This window comes from Setaria viridis, chromosome 5 (genome assembly GCF_005286985.2).
Source record: "Setaria viridis chromosome 5, Setaria_viridis_v4.0, whole genome shotgun sequence".
Classification (NCBI taxonomy): Eukaryota; Viridiplantae; Streptophyta; class Magnoliopsida; order Poales; family Poaceae; genus Setaria; species Setaria viridis.
The window spans coordinates 1,063,611-1,088,401 of NC_048267.2; the positions used below are offsets into that span (position 1 = coordinate 1,063,611).

General features: G+C 44.3%; 2 protein-coding genes and 1 long non-coding RNA gene across 3 annotated transcripts; all 3 read left to right on the top strand.

The window, feature by feature from the left end:
- Positions 1-283: 283 nt before the first annotated feature.
- Positions 284-3,100, top strand: LOC117858016 (V-type proton ATPase subunit E). The gene is made up of 6 exons (XM_034740976.2): positions 284-538; positions 1,218-1,318; positions 1,498-1,654; positions 2,193-2,389; positions 2,528-2,627; positions 2,765-3,100. Exons 1-6 carry the CDS (start codon positions 437-439, stop codon positions 2,798-2,800), a joined length of 693 nt encoding a protein of 230 aa, XP_034596867.1. The 5' UTR covers positions 284-436; the 3' UTR covers positions 2,801-3,100.
- A 147-nt stretch (positions 3,101-3,247) lies between these two features.
- LOC117858012 (uncharacterized) lies at positions 3,248-7,879 on the top strand. Its single transcript, XM_034740964.2, has 3 exons — positions 3,248-5,768; positions 5,901-6,092; positions 7,123-7,879. Exons 1-3 carry the CDS (start codon positions 3,685-3,687, stop codon positions 7,730-7,732), a joined length of 2,886 nt encoding a protein of 961 aa, XP_034596855.1. The 5' UTR covers positions 3,248-3,684; the 3' UTR covers positions 7,733-7,879.
- Positions 7,880-19,162: 11,283 nt separating this feature from the next.
- LOC117854868 (uncharacterized) lies at positions 19,163-22,314 on the top strand. The gene is made up of 2 exons (XR_004640388.2): positions 19,163-19,451; positions 21,051-22,314. It is a non-coding gene; the product is annotated as an uncharacterized lncRNA (long non-coding RNA).
- The last annotated feature ends 2,477 nt before the right edge of the window (positions 22,315-24,791 follow it).

Here is a 24,791-nt window from a genome sequence, read left to right on the forward strand (position 1 = left end):
GGGGATATATACCGAGTATTTCCATGGAAAACGCCATGGAAAGCCTGTTTCTTTGGGCCGAAACTGTCGAAGAGGCCCAGCCCGCGCTAAAGCGAGGCTCCAGTTCAGGCCCACTATCGTCCAAGCTCGTGCGTGTATGCGTATAGGCGTATCTCGCACAAACACTAGAATACGAAGCGTCCTCTAGAAAAAAGAAGAATACGAAGCGGATACAGAGGAAAAAGAAAAAGAAAAGGGAAAAAAAAAGGCCTCTGGGGCCTCAACACCAAACCTTATCCTCCGCGCGAGTCCGCGACGCCGCGTCAGATAGAAACAAGGAACGAATCGCCACGACGCCCACCAGCACACCCAGAGATCAAACAGAACCCACCGCCGCGTCGACCCCGGCGATCACCGGAGAAGCAGCAGCGGAAGGGCGCAGGGGTTCTCCGGCAACATGGAGGAAGTGGACGTGTCGCGGCAGCTCAAGCAGATGACGGACTTCATCCGCCAGGAGGCCGTCGAGAAGGCCGTCGAGATCGAGGCCGCAGCCGCCGAGGTATCCCCGCCTTCCTCCGCGCATTGTCTTCTAGAGGATTTCCAGAGTCGGATCTCGTGAGAGATCGGCGAGATCCGGATTGCGGAGGTTCGGATCTGGTACAGCGGCGTTAGGATCGCGCAATGCGCAGTGGGTGGTGGTTGGTTATGCGAATTGGGCAGAGATCGGACAATGTCGGGGTCTGTGGCTCTGTGCAGGGTCATGTTGGGATTCGGGGCTTAGGAACTGTCGTTTGGATTACTTTCGTTAGCGATTCGGTTTTGCAGTGTAAGAATGTTGTGCTATGCTGTCAGTGATCGAACCTGTGCCATTGCTTCTGTTACCAACTGGGACGTTGCGTTTGTTGCGAGTTCTCCAGTATGGAGTCCAAATATGCTAAATATTTTACCTACTTCCCAGTGGTAGCTAACTGAAACAGCCACTTGTCCTGCATTTGGTTGAACTATTTTTTAACAGATTTTTAGTATACCATGTAACGCAAATTCAGAATAAAAAATGAACTAGTCTGTTTGCTTCCATTATATTTCGTGCCCATTGCCCATTGGACAGCTGTGACACTTATATCACAGGAAAACAGAATTAGGTGATATCATCACTTGATGTGATGTGCTTTTACATCTGAAAAACCTCTGCAACTTATTTTTCTATGAGGTGAACTTATGTAATGATAACTAATCAGGAATTCCAAATTGAAAAATTGCAACTGGTGGAAGCTGAAAAAAAGAAGATCAGGCAGGAATTTGATCGCAAAGAGAAGCAAGTCGGCATCAAGAATAAAATGTAATAGTTCTTGTTCTCATTTGTGCGACTTATATTTTATTTACCTATTTCACACTTTGTAAAGTATATTTAACTACTTGCTACAGGTCATTAAGAATAATTTCTCTCTTTGGCATCCTATTTCGATATATTTCAGTAAAGAACTATTAACTGATTTTGCTGTGCATTATTCTACGCAGTGATTACTCAATGCAGCTCAATGCTTCCCGAATTAAAGTTCTTCAAGCTCAGGATGACCTGGTAACAAATATGATGGAGTCAGCAAGGAAAGAGCTACTGTACATAAGCCGTGATCATCAAACTTACAAGAAACTTCTGAAGATACTTATTGTTCAGGTTAGCACGATTTGATTTGCTTTCTTCTATGCGAATATGAAGCATGAACTTGGTGCAACTACTGCAAGCAATAGTTCATTTGCACAGCACACATAGAGAACAAATGCGGTCCAAAAAGAAACACAAAGAAAAACAGGCTTATTTAAGTTGTGCTGTCTATTCCATTTTCAGGCAATTGGTTATGGTAGGGTTCTCATTGCCGGAAATAACACCAATCCAACTGCCAATTTGAATATGGTTTGGGCAAGATATTTTTCAGATAATATAAAAGGATTCAGTTTTCTGTGAAAATCCTTGAACTAGTTTTATATCTCACCCTGAAGAATAACTTACCTGATTTTTGGGCAATATTCAAGTCACAAATTTTTTCAATTGTTCTCCTGTATGTCATAATCTTTTTATTAGACTTGTAAATTAATTGCAGCGGTTGACGGCCCATTTGGTATATCTATCCAATGTACATAAGTATATTGCCTTTGCACTAACATCTACTTCCAGTAATTTGAGCATCATTTAACGCAAAATTTTCCCTGAACAGAGTTTGCTGCGTCTGAAAGAACCAGCTGTGCTTCTCCGCTGCAGGAAGGAGGATCTTGACCTTGTTGATTCAGTTTTGGAGTCGGCAAGTAATGAGTATGCAGAAAAAGCAAATGTATATCCTCCTGAGATAGTGGTAGATCGTCGTGTCTTTCTGCCATCTGCTCCCAGTCATTATCAGGCACCTGGTCCCTCGTGGTAAGGCCTGCAGATTGTTCATACCCTACAGTGCTTGTTACTGAATTTCTGATGTCACAAGTGGCTAAATGGCATTTGCCATTTCCCTTATGAAATGATCGAACTGTTGTATGCTCACTGTTGTGCATTTCAATATAGTTCTGGCGGAGTTGTGCTAGCTTCCCGAGATGGAAAGATCGTCTGTGAAAACACACTGGATGCTAGACTGCAAGCGGTTTTTAGAAAGAAGCTGCCTGAGGTAAGAAGCACCTTTTTCTGTTTTTCTGTTTCCTTGGACATTTGATTTCAGAATTGATTCTGTTCATTTTACCGTGCATTTCCTTCCACATCTTTGGTCTGATGACAACCTTGCTTTGGCATATGAAATGCTTACAGATCCGTCAAAGCCTTTTCAGGCAGGTTGCCGCATAACCAATTCTTGAAAGCAGAACGCGGCACAGTACTCTCTGGGGTACCCTGATGATGTCCAGGAGCATTGCTTTGGCAGCTCAATAGTGATTTATCACACTGTTTTGGATCTCAATTGTTATTATTATTGTTTTTTTGTTATGGAGGCGTTGCCATCATATTTCGAACCTTGAAATCCTGTACCGAAGCAAATAAGAGCAAATAAACTGTGTTCATATTTTGGACCATCTTTTTCTTAAAATAAGGCAGATGTGTAGTACTGCCAGGTCTATGAATAACATCATGCTTGCTCGTTGGAGATGATCCCGTGATCTGTCATTTATTTGGTTTTGTGTGGAATACGTAATGGTCCAGAATGGCTGCCGTTAGAACACTAAATGCCCAAGAATTGTGCAATAGTTATTTTCCTGTGAAATTTATTCGCTCCAAAATCTGGGGGAACTTTCATCCAAACACGTGATTGATACAACAAATGTGCCCTGAAAAAGATGCAACAGTTTCTCGTCGTTTCTTCAAGCGTCCAGATGATCCCAAAAAATGTCTGTCTGAAGTCTGAAACTAGTTTTTTTCCCCCGAGAACGTGATTGGCATTCACATCACATGTTACTCGCCGCCGGCCGCCGCCTCTCCTAACGGCCATGGCTTCCACGGCCGCGTTCCGCTGTGTGAGCGAGACCTTTCTCGCTAGCGGGCGAGTTGGTCCCACCAGCCTCTTCCTGGGCCGCGCGTTGTCCGTCGGCTCGTTCAACCTTCCCGCCAAAAGTTTGGAAATCCCCTCCATTTTGCCCAAAAAAAATTAGAAAAGCAAAAAAGCAAAGCCCCACACCACAGATCTACCCAACCATTCTCCTCCGGCTCCCCCTCTTCCGCCGGCATCCAGTTCACCCATGACGGCCGTAGCCGGCGAGCCCCGCCGCGTGGTACTCCTCCTCGATCTCGACCCCCTCCTCCCCTCCCCAGGCTCCTCTAGCGCCTCCGCCCCCGCCTCCGCCCCAGCCGCTTCGTCCTACCTCGCCGCCGTCCTGCCCGCCGCCACCTCCCTCCTCGCCGCCTCCCCGTCCCCGGCCTCCCTCTCCGCCGGGCGCCTCTTCTTCTCCTCGCTCTCCCCCATCCTCTCCTCCTCCCTACTCCCCAGGGCCCTCCCCGCCGCCCCCACCCCGCTCTCCTTCGACCTCCACCCGGCCACCCTCGCCACCCTCGCCCCGCTCCGCCGCCTGGCCCTCCGGGCCCCCACGCACCCGCGCGTCCCCGCCTCCTCGTCCATCGCCAAGTCGCTCCTCCAGCTCGAGCACGACTACTCCTGGGACCCCGATCCCCAGCGCGCCCGACGACGCGGCTTCGATCCGCCGCCCAATTTGGTGGTCCTCTTCACGGCCGCCGCCGAATTCGACGAATTCGGGGCCGACGGTAGCTTCATCGACAAATTCCGCAAGGTTTTCGGTCCTGCGAGGGATCGCCTTTCTGCAAATGGCCTGCAAGTGTGCTGGGTCGCCGTCGCTTCCGCCAGTGAGGGGATCCGGAGGGCGGTCACTGAGTTGGGGTGGTGGTTCACTACCGCCGATGCGGTCGCGTTGGGGTCGGCGGTCGCACCGCCGACGCTCGTGTGGGGAGGTGTTGGACTTTGCGTTGGGGAAGGTGGACAGCGAGGGGAGGTGGTATTGGAGATCGCCGATGTGGAAGGGAAGCCGCTGCTCTGCAAGAGCTGTGAGGTCGAGGTCGTTGGCTCCCCACGGTGGCAGGGCAGCGGCAATAGCGTGTCCAAGATACTTGTCAAGTCAGTGTGTGAGGTGGGGAATTGGGAGCAGTTAGTGGGTGGGGATGGTGATGCTGCTATGGTGCGTGGGTGCCAACGAGAGGGGGGCAAGGGTGATGGCGAAGAAGCTGTAGTCAAGGAGTATTTTCCGCATCAGGTTCTCGAATTGGTCCTTGGTGATGAGAAGGATCGATTAGGGGGTGCCAAGCCAATTTGGCAGCTAATTCTGGTGTTCCTTAGTAGAAGGAACTATTGTGCAGTTGTCTCGGTTTCTGATGGATATGGGAGCTCTGTGGATGGTGTTCTCGTGCCTTTCTCTATGAACTGTGCATTACTTCGCTTCAATAAGAATGGCAGTAGTTTAGGCCAGGTTGCTGCAAAAGGCCTTGAAACACCAGATAGTTGCGTATCTGATGCAGCAAAGGTGCAGAGTGCAAGGAGGAAGAGAAGCAGGCTGGTTAATAAGCTATGTGAGGCGACCACCTGGAACACCTTCTGTGATGTGCTCCTGAAACATGCTGATGGCAGCATGCCCGTGGTGGACTTTGAAGAATTGTATTTCAGCAGGTATGGCGCCACATCGAAAAAATTGCGGTTTTTGAAATGTTGGATGAAGCAAGTGAAACAGTCATATCTTAATACTCTACTGAGCCTACATACAGAAAGAGAGAAGTGTCTTCCCTCAAAGGATGAATCAGAAGCTAGACTTCTGGTTTCAGAAGAAGATGCTTCAGCTGGCCGTGTTAATTTCTCAGTGGATGATGCAGATAGCAACAAAGTGGAGACACCATTGAATGAGGCAGATTGCAATAAAGTGGACATACCAGTGGATGAGGCAGATTGCAGTGGAGTGGACAGACCAGTGGGTGAAGAGAGCTCGATGTTCTCTTCTATGGAAGATTTAGAGGCATTTCTTGAGAGTGTCCCTCATAAGATTGAGCAAGCTCTTTGTTCTGAAGATGCTGATCTGGGGAATTTAGCTGAACGCTTGGTTGGCTTGTCTGTCCACGCGCTGTTGGTTAAGCATGGAAAGATTGCAGTGAGGTACTCTGAACACAAGGAAGAAGAAGATGCTTCTGGTGCAAAAATTGCCTGTGAACTTTCCAATATTCTGTTGAGGAAACCCAAAGAACTAGTATCGAAGTACAGAGGAAGCAATTCGGCCTCTGTTGCATCGGAGCAAACCGCAAAATATAGTACATGTTATAAAATTCGGGAGTATCCTTTTTTTTAATGCTCAGTCTTTTCCTTCCATCTCTGCAATTATTTTGTATTATATATCATTTGCAATTCTATGTTGTTAATAGATTAACATTTGTGGTTTTGTACACCTTAATAAGCATGTACCAGACATGAGCTGCAGATTTTGCTTAGAATGGAAATAATTAAATCTGAACTAGGATCTGCTATAGAGGAAAGTTCAAAACAGAAGATGATAAAAGAGATCTGCTCACTTTTGCAATTTATTGATATCAATCTCCAAGGGGATTCATTTCAGTCTGACAGTATTCTTGAGTATGCTGAAAAGACCATAAAGTCCAGGTATGATTAATTTCTGTACTTTCAATTCATCTCAATGTTGTTTACTAGAGACTATCTGTCAATTTTAGTGACTTAGCATTGGAGTTCATGTAATTTAATCGTGTACGGTGCACTGAAGTTAAACTTCCTACCAATGCTAGGAGAGGCAATTTCATGTTGTTGCACTGCAAATCTGGCATTTATTTGAAAGAAAAGTCTAGTATCAGGCCAAGCACAAATTCATGTTGTTGCACACTTTTGCAGTACACATTCATATTTGACGTACTGCTTTCTTTGCCAGAAACAAGTTTTATGCTTTAAGGCAAAATAGTATATGACTATATGTAGTTGTCTTTGCAAGCACAAGTATTTGGTTAAGCCAGATACAAATACAAATTTAGTGAAGTCCTAACTTAGGATACTTTTCTTAATAGTATTACACATTGATCTGGTTATATCTGTGGCAGGCTTTTTCGGAGCCAGCCTGATCCCATATATCTCTGTTATGTAAAGCTAAAAACTGATTGTGTTCGGAATCAGGATCTGCTTCAGTCCATAAGTTACTTTAACTTTTGTTGGCCACTTAAGAAATTCTGACTTCATCCCTGCACTCTAGATACATGTAAAGAAAATAGGAGATAGAGGCATGACGCATAACTGGCTCTCATGTTTCTTGGTCCTCTAAGGAGCACGGTTCTACAGTAGTACTGACATCATATAGTGCTCTTTATTTGCTCGAATCTGAAAGTGGCATTCCAACATTTCAGTGCGATGAAAAAGAAGTGTCAGTAAAATTTTATAAATATGAGTTGCTGGTCTGCATGATCATGGTTACTGCAGATGCACCTTTAAATCTTTTATTTCAACTTTCTGCTGAGTTAGTATGTGTGCAAGTAGATACACATTCATTTTACTCACTGAATGTTGTTCCTACTTCCTAGGAATGTTAATATGTATGCAAGAAGAAACTCTTATATTTACTTTGATACAATGCTCTCCATTTCTGGAGACTGAAAAGCAATATATAAGAGGTTCTCCAATGCCTTTTCAGGTACATCAGCTCCATGGAGGATGTGATCAAGAAGATCTACACGCAGATGGAGTTTGATTTATTCGACGACGACGACGAAATCGACTGTTCAGATTCCGTACCCAGCAGCAGCAACCAGGAAGACGCCAGGTTCGACAGGGGCCGCAGCCATTGGAACAGCGCCGGCGCCAGCACAAGCGCCTCCGCACACCACCTGCTGCAGGGGGACGCTAGGAGCAGCCGCCAGCGCGACGACGACCGGCACGACGAGCTGATGGTGAGAGCCCAGTTGCGGCGTGACCGGCAGAGGCGGCTCTCCTCCTTCACGAGCTGGGTGCCCGACCTGCGCCGCGTCTGGGCGCTCAAGCACCCGGGGAAGGAGCCGTCCGTGCCGTTGCCGCGCTCCAGGTCGTCGTCGTCGTCCAAGCGGCGGAAGCGGCGGCGGGCGGCCTGCACCGACGTGGTGTTCGAGACGCCGATGACCGCCGCCAAGAGGCAGGGGAGCGGGTCGGAGTCGCCGCCCGAGTCAGACGGCGGGGAGGGGACGAGGGCCGCAGCGCTCGGGACGGTGTCCAAGGCCTTGTTTGACGACGAGGAGATCGAGACCGACGTGAGCTCGAGCAGCATGTAACTGAACTTGTAAGCATTGCAGTTATAAAACTGAAATGAAACCACCATGAGCACTCTCTGTTTGGGCAAACCGAGGCTTTTGTCTTATCGGCTCATCCTTGCAGCACATCTTGACTAATAAGAAATGCCTTTTGTCGTTTTGTGGCCATGGCGAGTGCACATCAACGTTCAGTCGTGCGTGGATGTGCTCGGAGCCTGAGCGCGCTCGTGATCATGTTCTGCTTATCTTAGGGCTGCAACTACATTAACTACAAATACAGTACTGTTAAGTGCTAATCACACCCAAATGCAAGCAAGTATACATGAGACATCATTGGAAAAGGACCAACTGATGTTCCCTTGCGTTATGCTTCACATCTTTAATTAAGGAGAATAAATATTATATAAATTATGCTTCACGTCTTTTAATTAAGGAGAATAATATATACAGTAAGCACGTCAGTTCTTATTGCTGATGGTGAAGGATAGAAGATCTTGTCAATCACGGCACCCGAATCAAGTGTTTAATTTCCAGACACGCAAAGTGCCTTCATGCATGGTTTAAATTGTTTCAGCAAAAAATGTCAAAGAAAAAGTTGCAAAACATGTCATCTAGAAAGGAGGATAAGCTGTCTCCTATCCTAACTCCTATACATGGATCGATGATTCCTCCTTTGGGCAGGAAAGATGATGAACATAAAAAGGAAACAGTAATTTTTTGAAACTATAAAAAGACGCAGTGAAACTGATACATGAAGTACTAATTCATGCATGGCCATCCTTTTATTGGGTAAAATTTCCAGCGCTTCACATCTGCAAAGGAAAAAAAACATGAAGAAGAACGAGAAGTTATTGGAAAATTAAAACAAACAAAAAGTTATATATACTGCATGGAATGGACAGGGAAGAGAGGGAGAGAGGAGCTCCCTTCAATCCAAGCACGAGGGAAAGATGCTGGTGGGTTCATCTCCCGGGTCATGCACACCCATGCAAGTGCAGGCAGGTGAACACACCGATCATTGCTGCACAAGAGAGGTATCCATGAACCGGCAGCTGCATCACACCACTTCCCCTCCTGGATTGGATCGAAGGGAGCTCTTCAGTCTTTGCCGTCTTCTTCATCACCATCTTCTTCTTCCTGGCCACTTCATTCTTCATCGCCATCTTCTTCTTCCTCGCCACTTCATCTCCTATAGCATGCATGATCGATCGTCGTTGATTAATGTTCAAGATGTAGCTATTTGAGTCATGCAAGAGAGGGAAAAAAAAAGCTAAGGGTCGTAGCTAAATGCTAGCTGATGGATCGTCGTGTTATAGATTTCTGCTAGCAACACAAATGAACTTGAGTTGTTGAGTACAACGATCGCCTAGAGGTTGGTGGGCTTATATAGAGCTCATGAGCAAATCTGAGCCGTTGGATCACAAGTGGGTCCCTCTCATATGTGGACAGAGAAACATATGCCGTATTAGCTTTGATTTGGCCCCTGTGAGGTGTGCATGCATCATGCATGCATGGAAACTGACGCTAATTTTATTCCTTCTGGGCATCTGTTCATGCACTGGCCTTGTGCTATCTTAAAAAAATTTGGGAATCTCATAGTGCTGGAGACAGCAATTAACGGCCGGATTCCAACTTTAGAGGCTTCTCCTCTTGTTCTCGAATCCTACGGTCTTTCAAGCCACTCGTTGTAAGAAGAGTTATTTACCCCTATAATAAGACAGGAAACCAAAATTTGTCTAACTAGGATGAGTGGTAACCAATACAATTAATTCCAGATAAACCATGTGATAATATTTGGAGAGGGTATATATGAAGGAAAATTAGTATAATGATTCGGCTTCGTTAATTCTTTCTTTGATATCCCACCATGGGATCATTATATTCATTTTCAATAAAATGGCATCTTTCCACCGTCCAAATGGGTGTTTTTTTTATATGGAAGGAGCACAATTATATTGCAACCTACAAGAAACACATACTCCTATGTGTTATACATGGAACCATTTTTGTTGTGTTTTGCATTTATGTAATTTTGTGTCAATAGAACATATGTTGCTCATGAAGTAAGAATAGAACCAAATTGTAGGCTTGTGTGAGAGTAAAGAACCGTGTATAATGACTTGTTCAAGAAAGACATTTCCCTTAAAAACTAATTTTCCAAAAATATATTTCTTGATTGGAGTAAAAAGTTTCTCCTGAGAAAGCACGGCTCACGTCGTAGCGGCATCTAATTAGGCCATGGTTGTTGCCAACTTTGCTAGGCTTTACAAAAGAAGGTATTAAAGAACTTAACTATGGTTTCATAAGACGGAATATCGGAAGATGTTAGTTAGTGGATGACCACCATATAATGGCTTGACCGGGCCCCATATACATATCTTTCCGTTTATAGGTTTGACGCAATGTAAGCCCCAAGACCCCATCTTACTCTTATATAAGTTTGGGGTTATACAATAATAATAATAATAGAAAATAGAGCGGATCTTGAGATTAACAAAAACATACCACATTAATAAGACATAGCACCATTAAACCTAAGGTTGATCCTGGTGGGTAGTGGTATAACCACCTCCACTAACCATCAAAGCTATTACTTGGCTCTTATACAACAATAATATAGTTACACACTTGAATGGTCAGCGAAGGTGGTAACTACAACCCCCTAATAAGGACATCTATAACAGTTAGTCAAAGAATTGTTCAAACATATGTAGATACCCCATGAAAAAAGCTCTCCAATGGATTACTCCCTCTGTTCTTGTTTATAAGGTGTGGTATGACATGGCACAATCTCCCAAATTAGACTTTGATCATTCATTTATCTTATCTTATATTATTTATGATTATAAAATTATAATTATTGGAGAGTACATTTGATTACAAATCCAATCATGTCAAATTTAGATTAAAAAATAAAAAAAAATTGACTAAATTATTGATCAAAGAATGTAAACTTGGAATCTTGATATGCATGCACGCCTTATAAACAGAGGGAAGAATATTCTCCTAATTTAATACATGTCCAATCAACATGTAATATGTGTATTAAAGCATGCATGCCATCAATCGCTATATTACTGTTATATTAAAGGATTTGTGTAATAATGATCTAGTATATAACCTTCATGTACTAAGCATGCATGTGATTTGACTAACTTTTAGTTTAAACGTATGAATTCAACTTTTTAAAACCTTAATCGCCCTATAAAAAGATGCGGAGGGGAGCTTGAAATAACAGAAGCAATATCTATTTTGCGTTGGAAATCGTATTTACCTAACTGGGGTTTTAGATATATAATACAATCCGATGGATACAAACAATTACTGTACATAACAAACAATATAGTGCAAAAGGTCAGGTGTGTTCTTTACAATTGGCATAAGTGCAAGCTTTTATTATTGGAACCCAGTTCTTTTGAAAGCATGCACCTAGATTCTGGCCATGCAAAGTTTGACAAATTTTCACCCGCTGCCAAACCTGTATACTCTTGTAAGTGTAAGTTTATCATATATGCACGATCATTTTTGCAAAAAAAAGAAAGTGAATGTATGATGGTGGAAAATGGGTGTAGCAATAGCATAAATACACGGTGTCCAGTTAATTATATAATGAAGAGAGTGAAAATGCATGGAGCCCTTCTTATTTGCTTTACTTGCGGCATAAATATTCAATTTTCATTTTTAATCACATGACTCCTCCAGTGTGAAATCTTGCTTCACTAATGTAAAAAATAAGGCTGTGCTTCGTTGAGGAAAAGTATACTCTTTCGTGGAAATTCAGGAACTGAATTTTCGATGTGACTCCAAATTAAGTTGTAATTCGAGAGACCTTTTAAGCAGAATTTAACTGGGTAGAAGAACAAAAGAGGTAGAGCAGTCTGCTTCTGGTAAACTTTGTGGTCCAAATTGCAACCATTTTGTCACGAGCTCATTCATGTATAGAATCATTATGCTTTATTTCATTCAAAGCACTCCTTGGCTATTTTAACCACTTTGTTCCAACCCAGCAGTAGGATTCCTCCTGTCCCCTGTTTTGAACATAAACAATATGCAAATACTTCTGAAATTTCTGCTATTGCCTGGATTAGTTATGATTTCCCTGGTACGTCTTTAATTTGTTCATCTACTGCGAGCTTTCTCTTTGGCCTTTAACATAATTTATCTATCTTTTTCAAAAAAAAATAGATAAAGAAGTTCTAGTGTCACCACCCATTACATCACGAAGGAGAAGAACCCCAAGCATCTTATTTCGTTCCATGTATTTGCTATGAAAACAACATGCATGTTGGCTTAAGAAACGCAAAGAAAATCTAAATGATTACTGATCGATGTGGTATTCGGATTCTTGAAGAGAACATGATGTCACTGACAGAAATAAAAATGCTTGATAGAACATCCAGGTGTTTGTCCAACGGTCAGGCATCTTTCTGCCTGCCCGAGTTTATCACTATCAAATTTGCAGGATAAGGGAATAACATATTGTGTGTTGTTGGACAGATTTTGGACTGGGTGGTTTTTCTTTTGGGTCTATCTATCCCATACTTGGTGTTTTACTCCTATGCTAATACCCAAGTTTTTAACCACTAGATTTCATCAATATTCCATCCAACACCGTTTTCTCCTCCTTATCAATAACCATGGTGCTCGATCACCGCCCCGGTGACTTTCGCCGCCACCTCCTCCCTTCTTCAGCAGATATTGCCGCCGCACTACCCATTGGAGAAAATTGCTCTTCATGGTCCACTGTTTTGCCATCTTACCTACTAATCGCATTTTGTGGCAGGCAATCTTCCTCCCTTGGCCTTCTTATTAAAAGAAAAAAGACATTTAGTTCAAAAAAAAGACAAGCCCCTAATTTCCAACTCTAACCGTAGATATCCTCAAATTTCTAAACTTAATCGGCAGAGAAGCTTGATCTCTCCAAGATGGGAAGGGGTGAATCGTGCTGGCGTTAGAGGGGAGGGTAAAAACTGGATGAAAAAAAAATTCCAAATGTATAGAAAGAATGACCGAGTGTCAAATAGCAATTCCATTTCTTTATCTTGAAAGTGATAAAGTGGTGTCATGATTAATTAGCTGATTTGGGCCCAAAACCAAGTGATTTGTAGGGGCCATTGGCATGCATGCACACAAAGAAACGCAAGGAATACTGAATACAACACACACAGACACACTAAAAAAAAAGTTACAAGTAGCAAATATTCATAGCAGTATGCAGTTCCATTGTGTCGTAGCAGTTACACCTAGCAAAATATCTAATTAGTATATATTTCTTGATGAAAATATCGTTTGGACAAGTCTCATACACGAAAACGTTAGAGAAAAAGGCGAGATTTTGGTCGGATTCCTTGTCCACTAACGGTAGAGCAAGCAAGGCCATGGCCTACAGGGCAGTGGACAAGGCCATGGCAACTCGCAGGCAATGAGGGAGGCAAAGGCATGAGAATCCGGAGGAGCAGTAGGGGTAGGACACGGCCTCTGCTGGTAGACCCGACTCCAGACGAGACGGGACGGGACGGGACGGCTCCATCCGGCACGGGCGGATGCGAGAGGAAAAATACAACGGCGATGCCGCATCCGTTGCACACTTGCACTCGCATCGTATCGCATCCATCCACAGCGGGTCTCGTCGTCAGGACTGGGATCCGGAGGGCACCGCGCATGCTCTCGTCTCGTCTCGTCTCGCTGTGTTTGATTCCTTCGTGCCCAGCCACCTCCTTGCTTGCTCCACCTGCCGCTGTTCTCCCATGCCGGCCGGCGATGGCAACGGTTGCCACACAGCCCATGCACCACGCGAAGCACCTGCTGGATATCTTGCTTGATCGGACGTGGAGTGGTGATGGGCTTTTGGCACTGAGGTGACGGCCTGCAGCGGCAGCTTGCAGAGGCTGCGTGCGGCTCCTTTCCTTCAGGGAATTTCTTATCTTTAGCCTTCTTTTAGGTGTGAACCGTGAGAAGGCAGCGGCGGGCCGGCAAAGCCAAGATGAATTTGAGGGATTTGTCTCGCCAATAATTGAGATTCTTGCCCAAATACCTCATCTTGATTTTCCTAAACATAGATCCGTGGTGGTTGGGCACTTGGACAGCTCGCTTTGTTTCTTCTTTGTCCAGTTGATTGCTCTTCTGCTTCCTCCCAAGTAGGAGTACGATAGTTATCTAAATTATCCGAATTCATATCCACTAAAACATGAAATATGGATATTTTGGATATTTGTATATGTATTCGTTTATAACATGGTAACTTCAATGAAAGTATTCGAACTCGTTTTCTGAACGGTGCCAGCAGAGTAACCATTTTGATACGAGGAACTGCCGTGCTTTTTTTTTTCCCTGTCGAAGCAGGCTTTGAGACCCAACTGCATGCTAAGATCATCTCTAATTAAGTAGTAGTAACGGTAAGCCGGCCGGTATAATCACTTGATCAGGCACCGTAGTCATCAGCAGAGCGCGTAAGCCGAGTGAGGCGGGGTGGTCGCGCGCGGCCTACCGGGCCTGGCCGTTGATTCATGGTCTGGCGATGGCGAGCGCAGGGCCATGCGGTATTTCTATGTGACTTGCGGAAGTCAGGCTTTAATTTCTTTAAGATTCGTGCATGAGCTATTGTCTGTCCGATCATCTTCTCATCTTTCTGTTCTCTTTCTCCTTTTCGCATTCACCCGCCACGGTTTACTCCCGCATCGCCGAGGAGGCGCAATCGAACGGGAGGTGGGGGGAGCGGTCGCCGCCGACCGGGAAGGGTTTTGGGTTCCGGGATCCCGGCCTTAAAGAAGAAGGTCGGGGGTACGGGGAGCGGAAGGTCCGGCAGCTGTGGCGGTTCGGCCAGCGGTGCAGGCGATGCGGATAAAATCCCTAGTACCTACAAGGAAGAAAGAAGTCGGACTCCTACTAGGATTCCCCTATAATCCGACTAGCACTCATACCGAGTACTCTTACTCCTCCTCCTTGTAATCCGACTAGTTCTCCTACCCCCTGAAGTATATAAAGGAGGGCAGAAGTACCTAGATCGGTAGCTAAATGCAGCTCACCTAAGCTCACAACGAGCAGCTAAAAAGTTCAATACAATCAACATACAGGATGTAGGGTATTACGCGATCTAGCGGCCCGAACCTGTCTAAATCGTGTTCCTTGCGTCACCATTGACTCCTTGATTCTCAACGACACCCACCGCACAAAAAGACCACCTAGGGTACCTCCTAGGCGGGTTGCCGGTCTAAAACACCGACAGCAGGAGCGTCGCTAGCTGGGGGGAGGGGGGGCTAGACTCCTGGTGGACTATGGCCGGCGGTGGGGGCGATGAGTCATGGAATTAGGAAGTGCGGGGTTGAGGGGATGGCGGCGGATAGTGGGCGGGCGGCACGGTGGTGCCTCTGTCGCCAACCGAGGTGGTAGAGGAGGGAGCGGAGATGGTGGTCAGCTGGAGGAAGAAGACGAGAAAGGAGATGAGCCAACGGAGGGATTAGCACATAATTGATCTATCAATTTTCTGATTTTTTTAGGTTTATTTAAGGCTTGATTAAATTATTAAGTTTTAATTGGAAATCCTTCGAGCTAATTGAATTCAAACATCACATATAATATTTTATACCAAATGAGTGTGTGTATGCATTCTTGTGAATTATGTGTTTCATGAGTGCAAAAATTTTTAAAATGCATTTATGCATCTTTTAGGTTTTTACTGAGAATTTATTCTCATGTTCCTAGAGCTAAATCTAATTTTTAGATGGTTCTAAAAGTCTTTCCAGGAACTTCAGGTATTTTATTTGGGTTCCTCGTGTCCCAAACCGTCTTCAGAAATTTTCCTGAATTTTTCAAAATTTTCAGAGTATTTTTCGTAATTTAATTGCAATATCTGATTAATTCCCGAAATTAGAAAAAGAAGGAATCGACTCCAACTCAACCTTTAAATACTTTCCGGTGATCTTGGTGACGTACTTTTTCCAACGCCATAAACCCCTCCTCATTTCAACACCTGTAGCTCCCACAGTTAGATGCCGAACTTTAGCTCCCACAAGTTTTTCGGCAAAACTCCAACAAACAAACCCGACGAAATCAAAAATTCTTGGTCGAAGGTGGGCACACCGTCACGTTGATCTCGTCGTCCTCGTTCCGTTTTGCCGTTCGAGCGCAAGTTTGGAGGTCGTTCCCGGCGATCCCCTCTTTTCTCTCTCTTCGTTTTTCTCTGTTCGAGCGCTGCCATGGCCGACAGCTCCGGGCTTTTGCTCGCCCGATCCCTGGCCGCTTGCGCCCTCTCCTGCCTGACCCGGCCGAGCCGAGCCGCGCCGCCCGCCTGCAAGCCGCGCCAGCCGCCCTCGCTCCTGCAGCGCCCGCCCCTCCCCCTGCAGCGCCGCCCGGCTCCGCGCCCGTGCCTGCCTCGCGTGCGCCTCGCGCCGCCTGCCGCACCCGACCCCGCCTCGCGCAGCGCGCCGCCGGCCCCACGCCTCCCGGTCCCGCCGTTTCCACGCCCCGCGCCGCCGTCGGCCGGAGCTCACCCCACCGGTCGGGAGCTGCCTTTCGAGGAGTTTGCATGAAGATCAAGACTTTGAAGACTCTAAGCAGTAGCAAAGCTTGGAGGAAGGCCATTCCCGTTTATACCTAAATGACATACAATTTATTCACAATATTTATTATCACTTGCATTAATATGATGGGTTCCTATTAAGGATGATGCCTAGTTTCTTTTAACCATACCTTGAAGTTAGGTTGTTTAAATAAACTTGATGGTAGATGTTGCTTAGTTTGCTCAACTGGGTTGGTAAATAAACAACATGGTTATTTATTTATTTACTCTATATTCTTGTTTGTTGATTTAATTACAAGATTATATCTGTTAATTGGAATATGGAGAACCACCCAAAAAAACAGTGCAACCACAATTGTCACATGGCTCTGACTTTGGCTACTAACTAAGTGAACTTGGTACATTATGATCTTACCTGAAAAGGGTAAGAGGGGTTGCATTGTTGGTGTATAGCCTGATCCTCTTGGTGGTATTATTGATCTTACCTGAAAAGGGTAAGAGGGGTTGCATTGTTGGTGTATAGCCTGGTCCTCTTGGTGGTATTATTGGCTAAGGTACTGCACTCACTAAGGAGGTTTATGCTTTGCTTTAACTTAAAACCTTAGCGCATTGTCTTGTATTTAAGTAAACTTTGTGAAAACCTCATAGTGAATCCCTAGCCACACCTTGGAAGTGTTTAAGGGCCTTACAAACCCGAGCGACATGGGAAACATGAATTGTGGGTAAAGTTGTACAACATCTGCAGAGTGTCTAAAAACTGTTATAACAGTCGTACTCACAGTCATGAGCGGCCTGGACCCGCACATGATTAATTCACTTGAAGATGAATCAAATCAACTTGTTGTTATTTGTTTATATTCATACCTTTGGTATATTATTGCTCAATATTAATTGTGGGATGGTATAAACTTACGTTTGCTAGTAATCAGCTGCTAAATAAAACTTGACTAACTAAAAGTGCTAATTGCAGGCAGTTAACCTTGTCAGCCTTCCAACATATAAAACCTTGCATATCATATATTCTTTTCTCTTGCTGAGTACGGCATGTGCTCACGCTTATATTTTATATATTGCATTTACAATGTCCGAATTGCTGCTCAGACCTAAAAATTTTTGAGAAGTTTTAGGCAAGTCCCTCGATTAGCTGCCTATGGAGTTGGAGCTTTTGTTTACGTTTTCTAATTAAACATTCGTTTATTCTTCCGCTAAGACTTTTGAGTTACTCTAAGTTGTAATAATTACTTTAATACTCTCTTTTATTGTGATGTGATCGTGGTTACACACTTGAAATCTATCGTATATGTGAAGCAGACATATGAGATGCACTCCGTTTTCCCTCTAAAATCGCGTGTGACTTCCGAAAGCAAGGAGGCGGGGGCCGTGACCGTGACCGTGAGGCACGGGCACAGCCTCATGCACTGGCCGCACAGCATCATCTCCGGCCGGCCGCCCCTGAGCGCTGCTGCCGCGAGGCCGCCGTACGCTGTCTCACTGTTGCTTCTGCAGCAGCTGCCGCGCTGCAGTGCTGCACAGCCGGCGTACGGCGCTATGCTTCGAGCCCTCACGTCGCCCCGTCATTCCAACTGTCATTCTTAGCTCTGGCAATGGCAAGCCAAGGCCACATCATGGCGATAGAGAAGAAGGAAAAACACGGGCGCCTGTTGACGCACATGACGCCACATCGCCGGCGAGAGGGCTGCGCGCGCATGTGTGTTTGGGGTACGGGAAGGGACAAGATTTCCAAGGAGCAGCGTTTGCCCTACCACCCCTAGTACATGGTTGGTGGGCCGCTTGGTTTGGTGGCCTGGTGGGTGTGCAAGCAAGAGATGTGCATGGGAGGGAGGGAGCTTTTGTTTATAGGAAGGACATCGTCTATCTAGCTACCTAGAGCTTGGATTGGACGTGGGTGCCACTGTGGCCAGAAAGGGTGCTCCCTTTCTTGCTGCTTGGGCTTGGAGCACTCACTTGTCCATGCATCTCCTCTCTTCTCTTCTATCACGGGTTAATTATTTGCATGCACCATCTATCGGTCTTGGGTTGCATTGGGTATCAGTATCACCGTCACTCTAGGGGCTCACATTATGATTAATTACCTACCCGCTGTTAGATTTAAAAATATCTAGAAAAGTGCTACTCCTCATAGATTTTTCTATTCATTTAAACCTATACTATGTCTAGATACATAGTAAAACTATGAATATAGAAATGGCAAAATGACCTATAATTTAGGACAGAATGAGTATATAACACAATCTGAACTCTTCCAACATATTTTACCTAGTGAAAATACACATTTTTTGATGGCGTTGATATTCCCAGGACCTAACCACGGTGATATATACCCTAGTGTGGACAATGATTTAAAAACTGAACCTTGCTACAAAACATGATCATAGGAAGACAAAGCTAGATCATCAAGGGATAAGGGATGCCACCTTTTTAACCCCTGAAATTAAACATAACAAAAGAAATTTTGTTAATAATATAAAAAACATGCATCAATTAATCACATACGGCTACATAGGTATGTGTAAGGGGTGCAAGAGGACTTAGAATGAAACAAATCCAAAAGTGCCATGTGACCTTTCCCACGGATACATAGATTGTCCTTTACCCATCACCACATGATCCGATCCAGACCACTTAGTCAATATTGAATAATCTAACAATAATGCCAATATTATAGAAATTGGCTCTATATATCTAGCTCAAATCTAGGTGAAATTAGTGCTGTTTCAAACCTAGCTCAGAGAGATCTGTAGTCAATTAACCATCCAAAAAAACATAAACCGGCAACCACACCTGACTTGACCACCAATGAAGAAGAGTGGAGGCCTACCACTACCACACTGAATTATTTTGAGAGCCGTATCCTGTTAGGGTTTGGCCTTTGGGCCCCTTTGGCTGGCCCTGTGCCTCCTCTTGCTTACGAGCAAAGGGAGCGATAGGAAATGATAGAAGGTTTCGGCCTTTTGCCACTTCTAATACTGTAGTGCTAGTACATCACAAGCATTATTTATCACGCATACACATCTTATAACGCTTGTGATGTCACAACTTGGCCCTATTTAATGGCCTTGTCCATTGCCTTGTATGCCTTGCCGTCTTAGTCGTCGTCTACCTTTCTCCTAGCTTTTGCACCCATCAAAATCCATTGCCTTCTTCGCAAGATCCGCGGAGAGAGAAAGCCATGAGAGGCTCTGATCAAGTTCCAACGCGGTTGTGCGTGCCTGTTCCTCCTCTCTTAATTTTAATCTGTTGTTAGTTTGCTTTGCCGTCATGGTAGTGATGGCCGGATGGAAGAGAGCGTCCTTCAGTCCACTCAGGGGCGGTGCTAGGGTCGAATTAGCTGCCGACTCATTCACCCACATGCCAAGCAACGGCCATGGAAAGAGCTAGCTTTGCAGATGAGTGAATGAAGCGGGAGGTAAAAGCTTCGATCTCGCACCATCTTTGCTTGGACTGAAGGGTGCTCCCTTCTCCTTGCTTACTTTTAGCCATGAAGCTTGCCTTGGATCCATCTCAAGGTTTCAGTTGACGATGATCTGTATTTTTCCTGTATGTGTTTGCTTTTATCCGAGTTTGCTTATTTGGCATCTGATGCATGATATAATATTTAGCAGCTGAGTTGACAGACTATACGGGTCTATTTTTATCATGTGATTACTGTTCTTCTCTGGTTGTTATTAGCCCACATAGTTAATGGAGATCCAAAGCTTTTGTACTTTCCTTAATCTTGCTCTTTTGGGTACTAGCTAAATCCTTGATCTCCTCGCTGCATCTTGATCTCTTCCAAAAAGAGGAGATACCAGTTTCTGAACCAAAAAAAAATTGCTTACTTTACTCGTGTAGATCTCGCAGAAGAGGATCCGATCCATACATGCATCTCTGCACAGCTACATGTTTTTGCTTCCATCCAGTGATCCATGGAAGGTGGTATGCACTGTTGTGGACTAGGACTGAACGCGATGCTTTTTCTGAGTGTGGGAATCTGTGGAATCCACATCTTTCGGTTCGTGCAACAGCGAGACGTCTTTCGATCTCCCTGTTTGCTTTGGAACTTTGCATGCAACTATTGATTCGACGTGTGAGAGCATAGCAGCTGGTGCTCCAGCCTTGCTTTTGGTGGAGCATGTCCTCCACCACTTGGACTGGATCATCAGGTTTCCCAAGGTTTTTTTTTTCTGGTGTCCCCGATAAGAGAGATTTCCCAAGGTCATGTGTGAGGCCGCTGTTTAGGCACTTGTCTGTCCTTCGAGATTTGTGATTTATCCGGCCTGGTATTAGTGTTCATCATGATTTTGTGCTAGATCCACTTGTATGTTTGCATCATCAGCATGTTTTCCCACATGTTCGCCACAACCTTTGGTCTGTGACGAAAGAGTGTATGAACTAGCGTGCATGTCGGCCTTCTTTTAATTTTCTGTGTTTTAAAAATGGATGTCCATTCTTTTTCTTTACCAAGTGAGTTTTTTCATCCAAGATATGAAGGGAAATTAGAGTGATGGTTAATTTGAATATACTACTTTGTAAGTGTTTCACTGCGAGTGATTGACTTAATCGCTTCAGAACTACAATATATATATATATATATATATATATATATATATATATATATATATATATACTTGAGGTGTGGTTTATATATTCGTGTAAATCTTCAAGAAGGGCCAACTACACACAAAGTAACAAGCAATAATGTCCAGTCAAACAGGGTTATATGCTTGTATTGGTATATCATATGTATTCCATAGTCGCATTTCTTTTCAGAACGAAGTATATATTTTGTGATGTTAATTGTGCAGTTTTTTTTCAATAAAGCTGCTGAACACTGGTAGAGAAACGACCTTCCATCCAGCTACAAAAGTCTCGGTCGTTTTTTGACCCCGGCTTGCCCCTGGCCACTAACATGCGAGCCTCCCCGGCTTGCCCCCTGGCCGCCGACGCGCGGGCCCTCCCCGGCCAGGCCCCAGGGCGTTGGCCGCCACGGCGCGCGTGCGGGCGAGATGGCGAGCGGGGGATCTTTTGGATACGAGAAGTGGGTGAATGTTTCATTTATGAGTGATTCTGTAGTTTGTGATTTGTTTGTGAATGATTCATTTGCAATTGTGCTGGTGAATCCTCCTTGTATTATGAATCAAATCGAACTCATGTGTTGTGAATTAGATCTTGTGCGGATTGATTGGTTGTGTGTTCTCACTTGTGTGATGGTCATCTGAGATGAGCATATATGTTTCTTGCTTCAATTTGAGAAGTGTTAATTGTTTTGATTGTCTCTATGGTGGAGTTGGAGCTTAAGGAGGTGGTGGAGTTGGAGCTCAAGGAGGTGGTATGGTGGTCGAGGTGGAGCTAGGGGGCGGCGGCGCGAGCAGGGACGGGGTGCCAGTTTATTTATTTATTTTTGGAACCTTTTATTACCAACCAGAACTAAAGGAGGTCTTTAATCCCGGGTGAATGACTCTGGACTAAAGAGGGGGATCTTTAGTCCTGAATGATTAGTCCTGGTTGGTTTTTTGAGAGACATGAGGCTTACCAACCGGGACGAATGTTTATATTTCCACCGGGACTAAAGAGGGGGACCTTTAGTCCCGAATGATTAGTCCTGGTTGTTTTTTAAGAGATATGAGGCTTACCAACCGGGACTAAATACTTATATTTCCACCAGTGGAAAAATAGAAATGTTTTAGGATTTCTTATTAGTTATCATTATAATTTCAAAGAGTTGGATTATGATTATCTTTTTTTGTAATAGAATTAGTGTAAGAATCTTTGGATCGGACGACTCTGTTCAGTGTTGTTGCATCCTCTTGAGTGTTGTCCTATGAAGTTATAATGTTCTAATCTAGCCTAACGCTGTTTTTACAATACAAATATAATGCTGTTGAGGACCTAGTTGTTGTGTATGTTTCAGTAGCAACTATACACACAACAATAATTTCACACATGATATAGGACCCATCAGATGCTACACAAGGGTGTGTACTTATTTGAGTTGAACATCAAGGTATATATATATTGTTTCTCAAGAGCTTAGCATCAAATATATAAGAGATCAATAATAAAGGATGCAGTGCATTTCACTGAAGCCTCTGTCCGTCAATAGGTGCCTTTTCCTGCTGGAATGCATGCTTCTTGTGAATAGTACTACTATGGAAATTAATCATATCCAGAAATTTGCTGTGATGTTTATGTGTTCCAGATGTAATTGACGCCACTTTGTTTTAAAACATTGATCTCCTGAAATATAATTCAAAATTCATAATTAAAAAGGTAAACAGTGAACTCAAAATTTCGTTATCCTGCTCCTTTTGTATTGAACTATCAACTACAACTAATTAATGCTGCTGTTCACTTTAATTTGTTGTTATCAGATCCGCGTGCATGCGTGCTTCCATGGCAGTGTCTGAATAAATTGTGCGCCAAAATGTTCCAATTCTTTTTGGACATAAAATTTCTGATATTGTCAACTGTAATCCGTGACTACCGGAATACCCATGTCACCATGACTTGAGGAGTCCATCGCACCAAAATAACAAGCAATTACTTGAAGAAAGCTAAACCAATGCATTGTGCGATGCAACCATGAATGTTTAATATACACCGTTCAAACCTCTGAGTAGTTTGAACTTTGATCCGCTTTCAGTTTGAAACAGAGAGCTGGCATGCATCTCCACAAGCGACATTTATCAGTGCTCCATAAAAAGAAGAACACTGAAGAACCTCCAAGTGTAATAAAGTTACAGTTACATATGCAGCATGGCCTGGAATCTCATTTGGTGCCATTTGCAGCAGTGCCTGGACTCTGGAACCTGAAAGTCATGGCAGCCACTCAGTTCCCTGCAACTTGCAATTCTTCTCACTCATGCTTCTGCGTGCAGTGACTCAGTGCAAGTCAAGGCCACTCAGTTCCCTGCTACTTGCCATTCTTCTCGCTCATTTCTGAACACCGCCCTTCTTCCCATGGATGATTTCAGTGGCTACCCCTGCAACTTGTCAACAATGACGATAGGAGATTCTACGAGACCGGCCGGCCAGGGAAGAGAGAGAGAGAGAGAGTAGTGTGGCATTTGTCATGGTGTGAAACCCTAACCCTAAAGTTGCCAAAGGCAGTAGCAGACAGCAAGGCTGGCAGGGGGGGTTGGAACTCACAGAGCTGAGAGCTGTGCATGTGGAGGCCTGCACCCATTCCCACCTCGTGTCTGCAACCTTGAACTCCTTATCGTTACAATCTTAAACACCTTTAAACCCCATTGGATGCACTAAAAAATTGGCTTCAGATGTGGGTGTCTCCAAATTCCAAGGTGCATGGGCTCCCTTTCCCAATGAACCAGTGCTGGAGTACTTTTCTATTAGGGCTTTTATACTATGGTCTTTGGGTCTTCAAGTGCAACTCATCTTGTTTTACCGAGAGAGAGAGAGAGAGAGAGAGAGAGAGAGAGAGAGAGAGAGAGAGAGAGAGAGAGAGTAATGGAGTATTGTTCATTTGTTCTTGGCGAGATCTGAAATGGAGGGCCACCTGAAAAACTTCGGATGGCTTTGCAGTGGTGTAGCTATTGGGGGTGGACGGTGGGCATGGAAAATGCTTGTTTTTCTTCAGTCTGGAAAAATCTTCTTAATAGTCTACCAATAATGTCTAGAAAGAAAATCTTTGGTTCCAATGGGAATCATATTTGAAGGTTACCGTCACGTCACCTCATCACCACCTTTCTTCTTCTTACCCAAAACACCATAACTAGATTTGAAGGTTGTGGTTTGCTAAAATAGTTAGGTTGCAGGGAGTGGGAGTTACATAAATAATGGATAAAAAATATATAACCATTTAAAAGGCCTAAAGGCTCAAACATGGAATGGAAGTGTGCTTGGTAAATTCATTATCTAATTTATGCTACTTAGGATGCAATTAATGCGTGCTCACGGTTAGGATGAAAAAAATATATTTTTCCTTATATTAGAGATAAAGTGAACAATTACTCTATTGTACCACTGGTAGAAAACTGACCTTTTATCCTGGTCGGTAGGAAGCAAACCTCCCAAAAAACCATCCGGGATAAAGCAATCGAGAAAAAAGGGGGGGTCTTTAGTCCTCCTTTTATACCTGTTGGTAAAACCAACCGGGACTTAAAGATTTTGCGCCAAAAAAATATTAGAAATTCCCGAGAGGCCCCCCACACGTCGCAAGTCACAAGTCACGCGAAATATGCGCGTGCGCGGTGCGTTGGATTCGAACTTGACCTCAAGCCTCGCGCGTAGCTTCCTTACTATCCTACCTACACAGCACATTTGACTATATAGGGGATGCAATCCTTTTGTATTAACTCGTGGGGAACCCTTTAATCTCGGTTTGTGTTACTAACTAGGACTAAAGACACCCTTTAGTCCCGGTTGGTAACACAAATCGAGACTAAAGGGTCCGAGGGCTTTAGTCCTTTCTCAGCCACCCGTGGGGGACCCTTTTTATCCGGGATTAAGGGTCGAGGGCCTTTTATCCCGGTTGGTAACACCAACCGGGATAAAAGATCCCTTAGGGCCTTTTTTTTCCACTAGCCTTTGCAACCGGGATAA

Coding starts and splice junctions, on each gene's coding strand:
- LOC117858012 (XM_034740964.2), top strand. CDS start 3,685: ATGACGGCCGTAGCCGGCGAGCCCCGCCGCGTGGTACTCCTCCTCGAT. Junction 5,769..5,900: donor ACATGTTATAAAATTCGGGA/GTATCCTTTTTT, acceptor AGCATGTACCAG/ACATGAGCTGCAGATTTTGC. Junction 6,093..7,122: donor GAAAAGACCATAAAGTCCAG/GTATGATTAATT, acceptor ATGCCTTTTCAG/GTACATCAGCTCCATGGAGG.
- LOC117858016 (XM_034740976.2), top strand. CDS start 437: ATGGAGGAAGTGGACGTGTCGCGGCAGCTCAAGCAGATGACGGACTTC. Junction 539..1,217: donor TCGAGGCCGCAGCCGCCGAG/GTATCCCCGCCT, acceptor ATAACTAATCAG/GAATTCCAAATTGAAAAATT. Junction 1,655..2,192: donor TGAAGATACTTATTGTTCAG/GTTAGCACGATT, acceptor TTCCCTGAACAG/AGTTTGCTGCGTCTGAAAGA.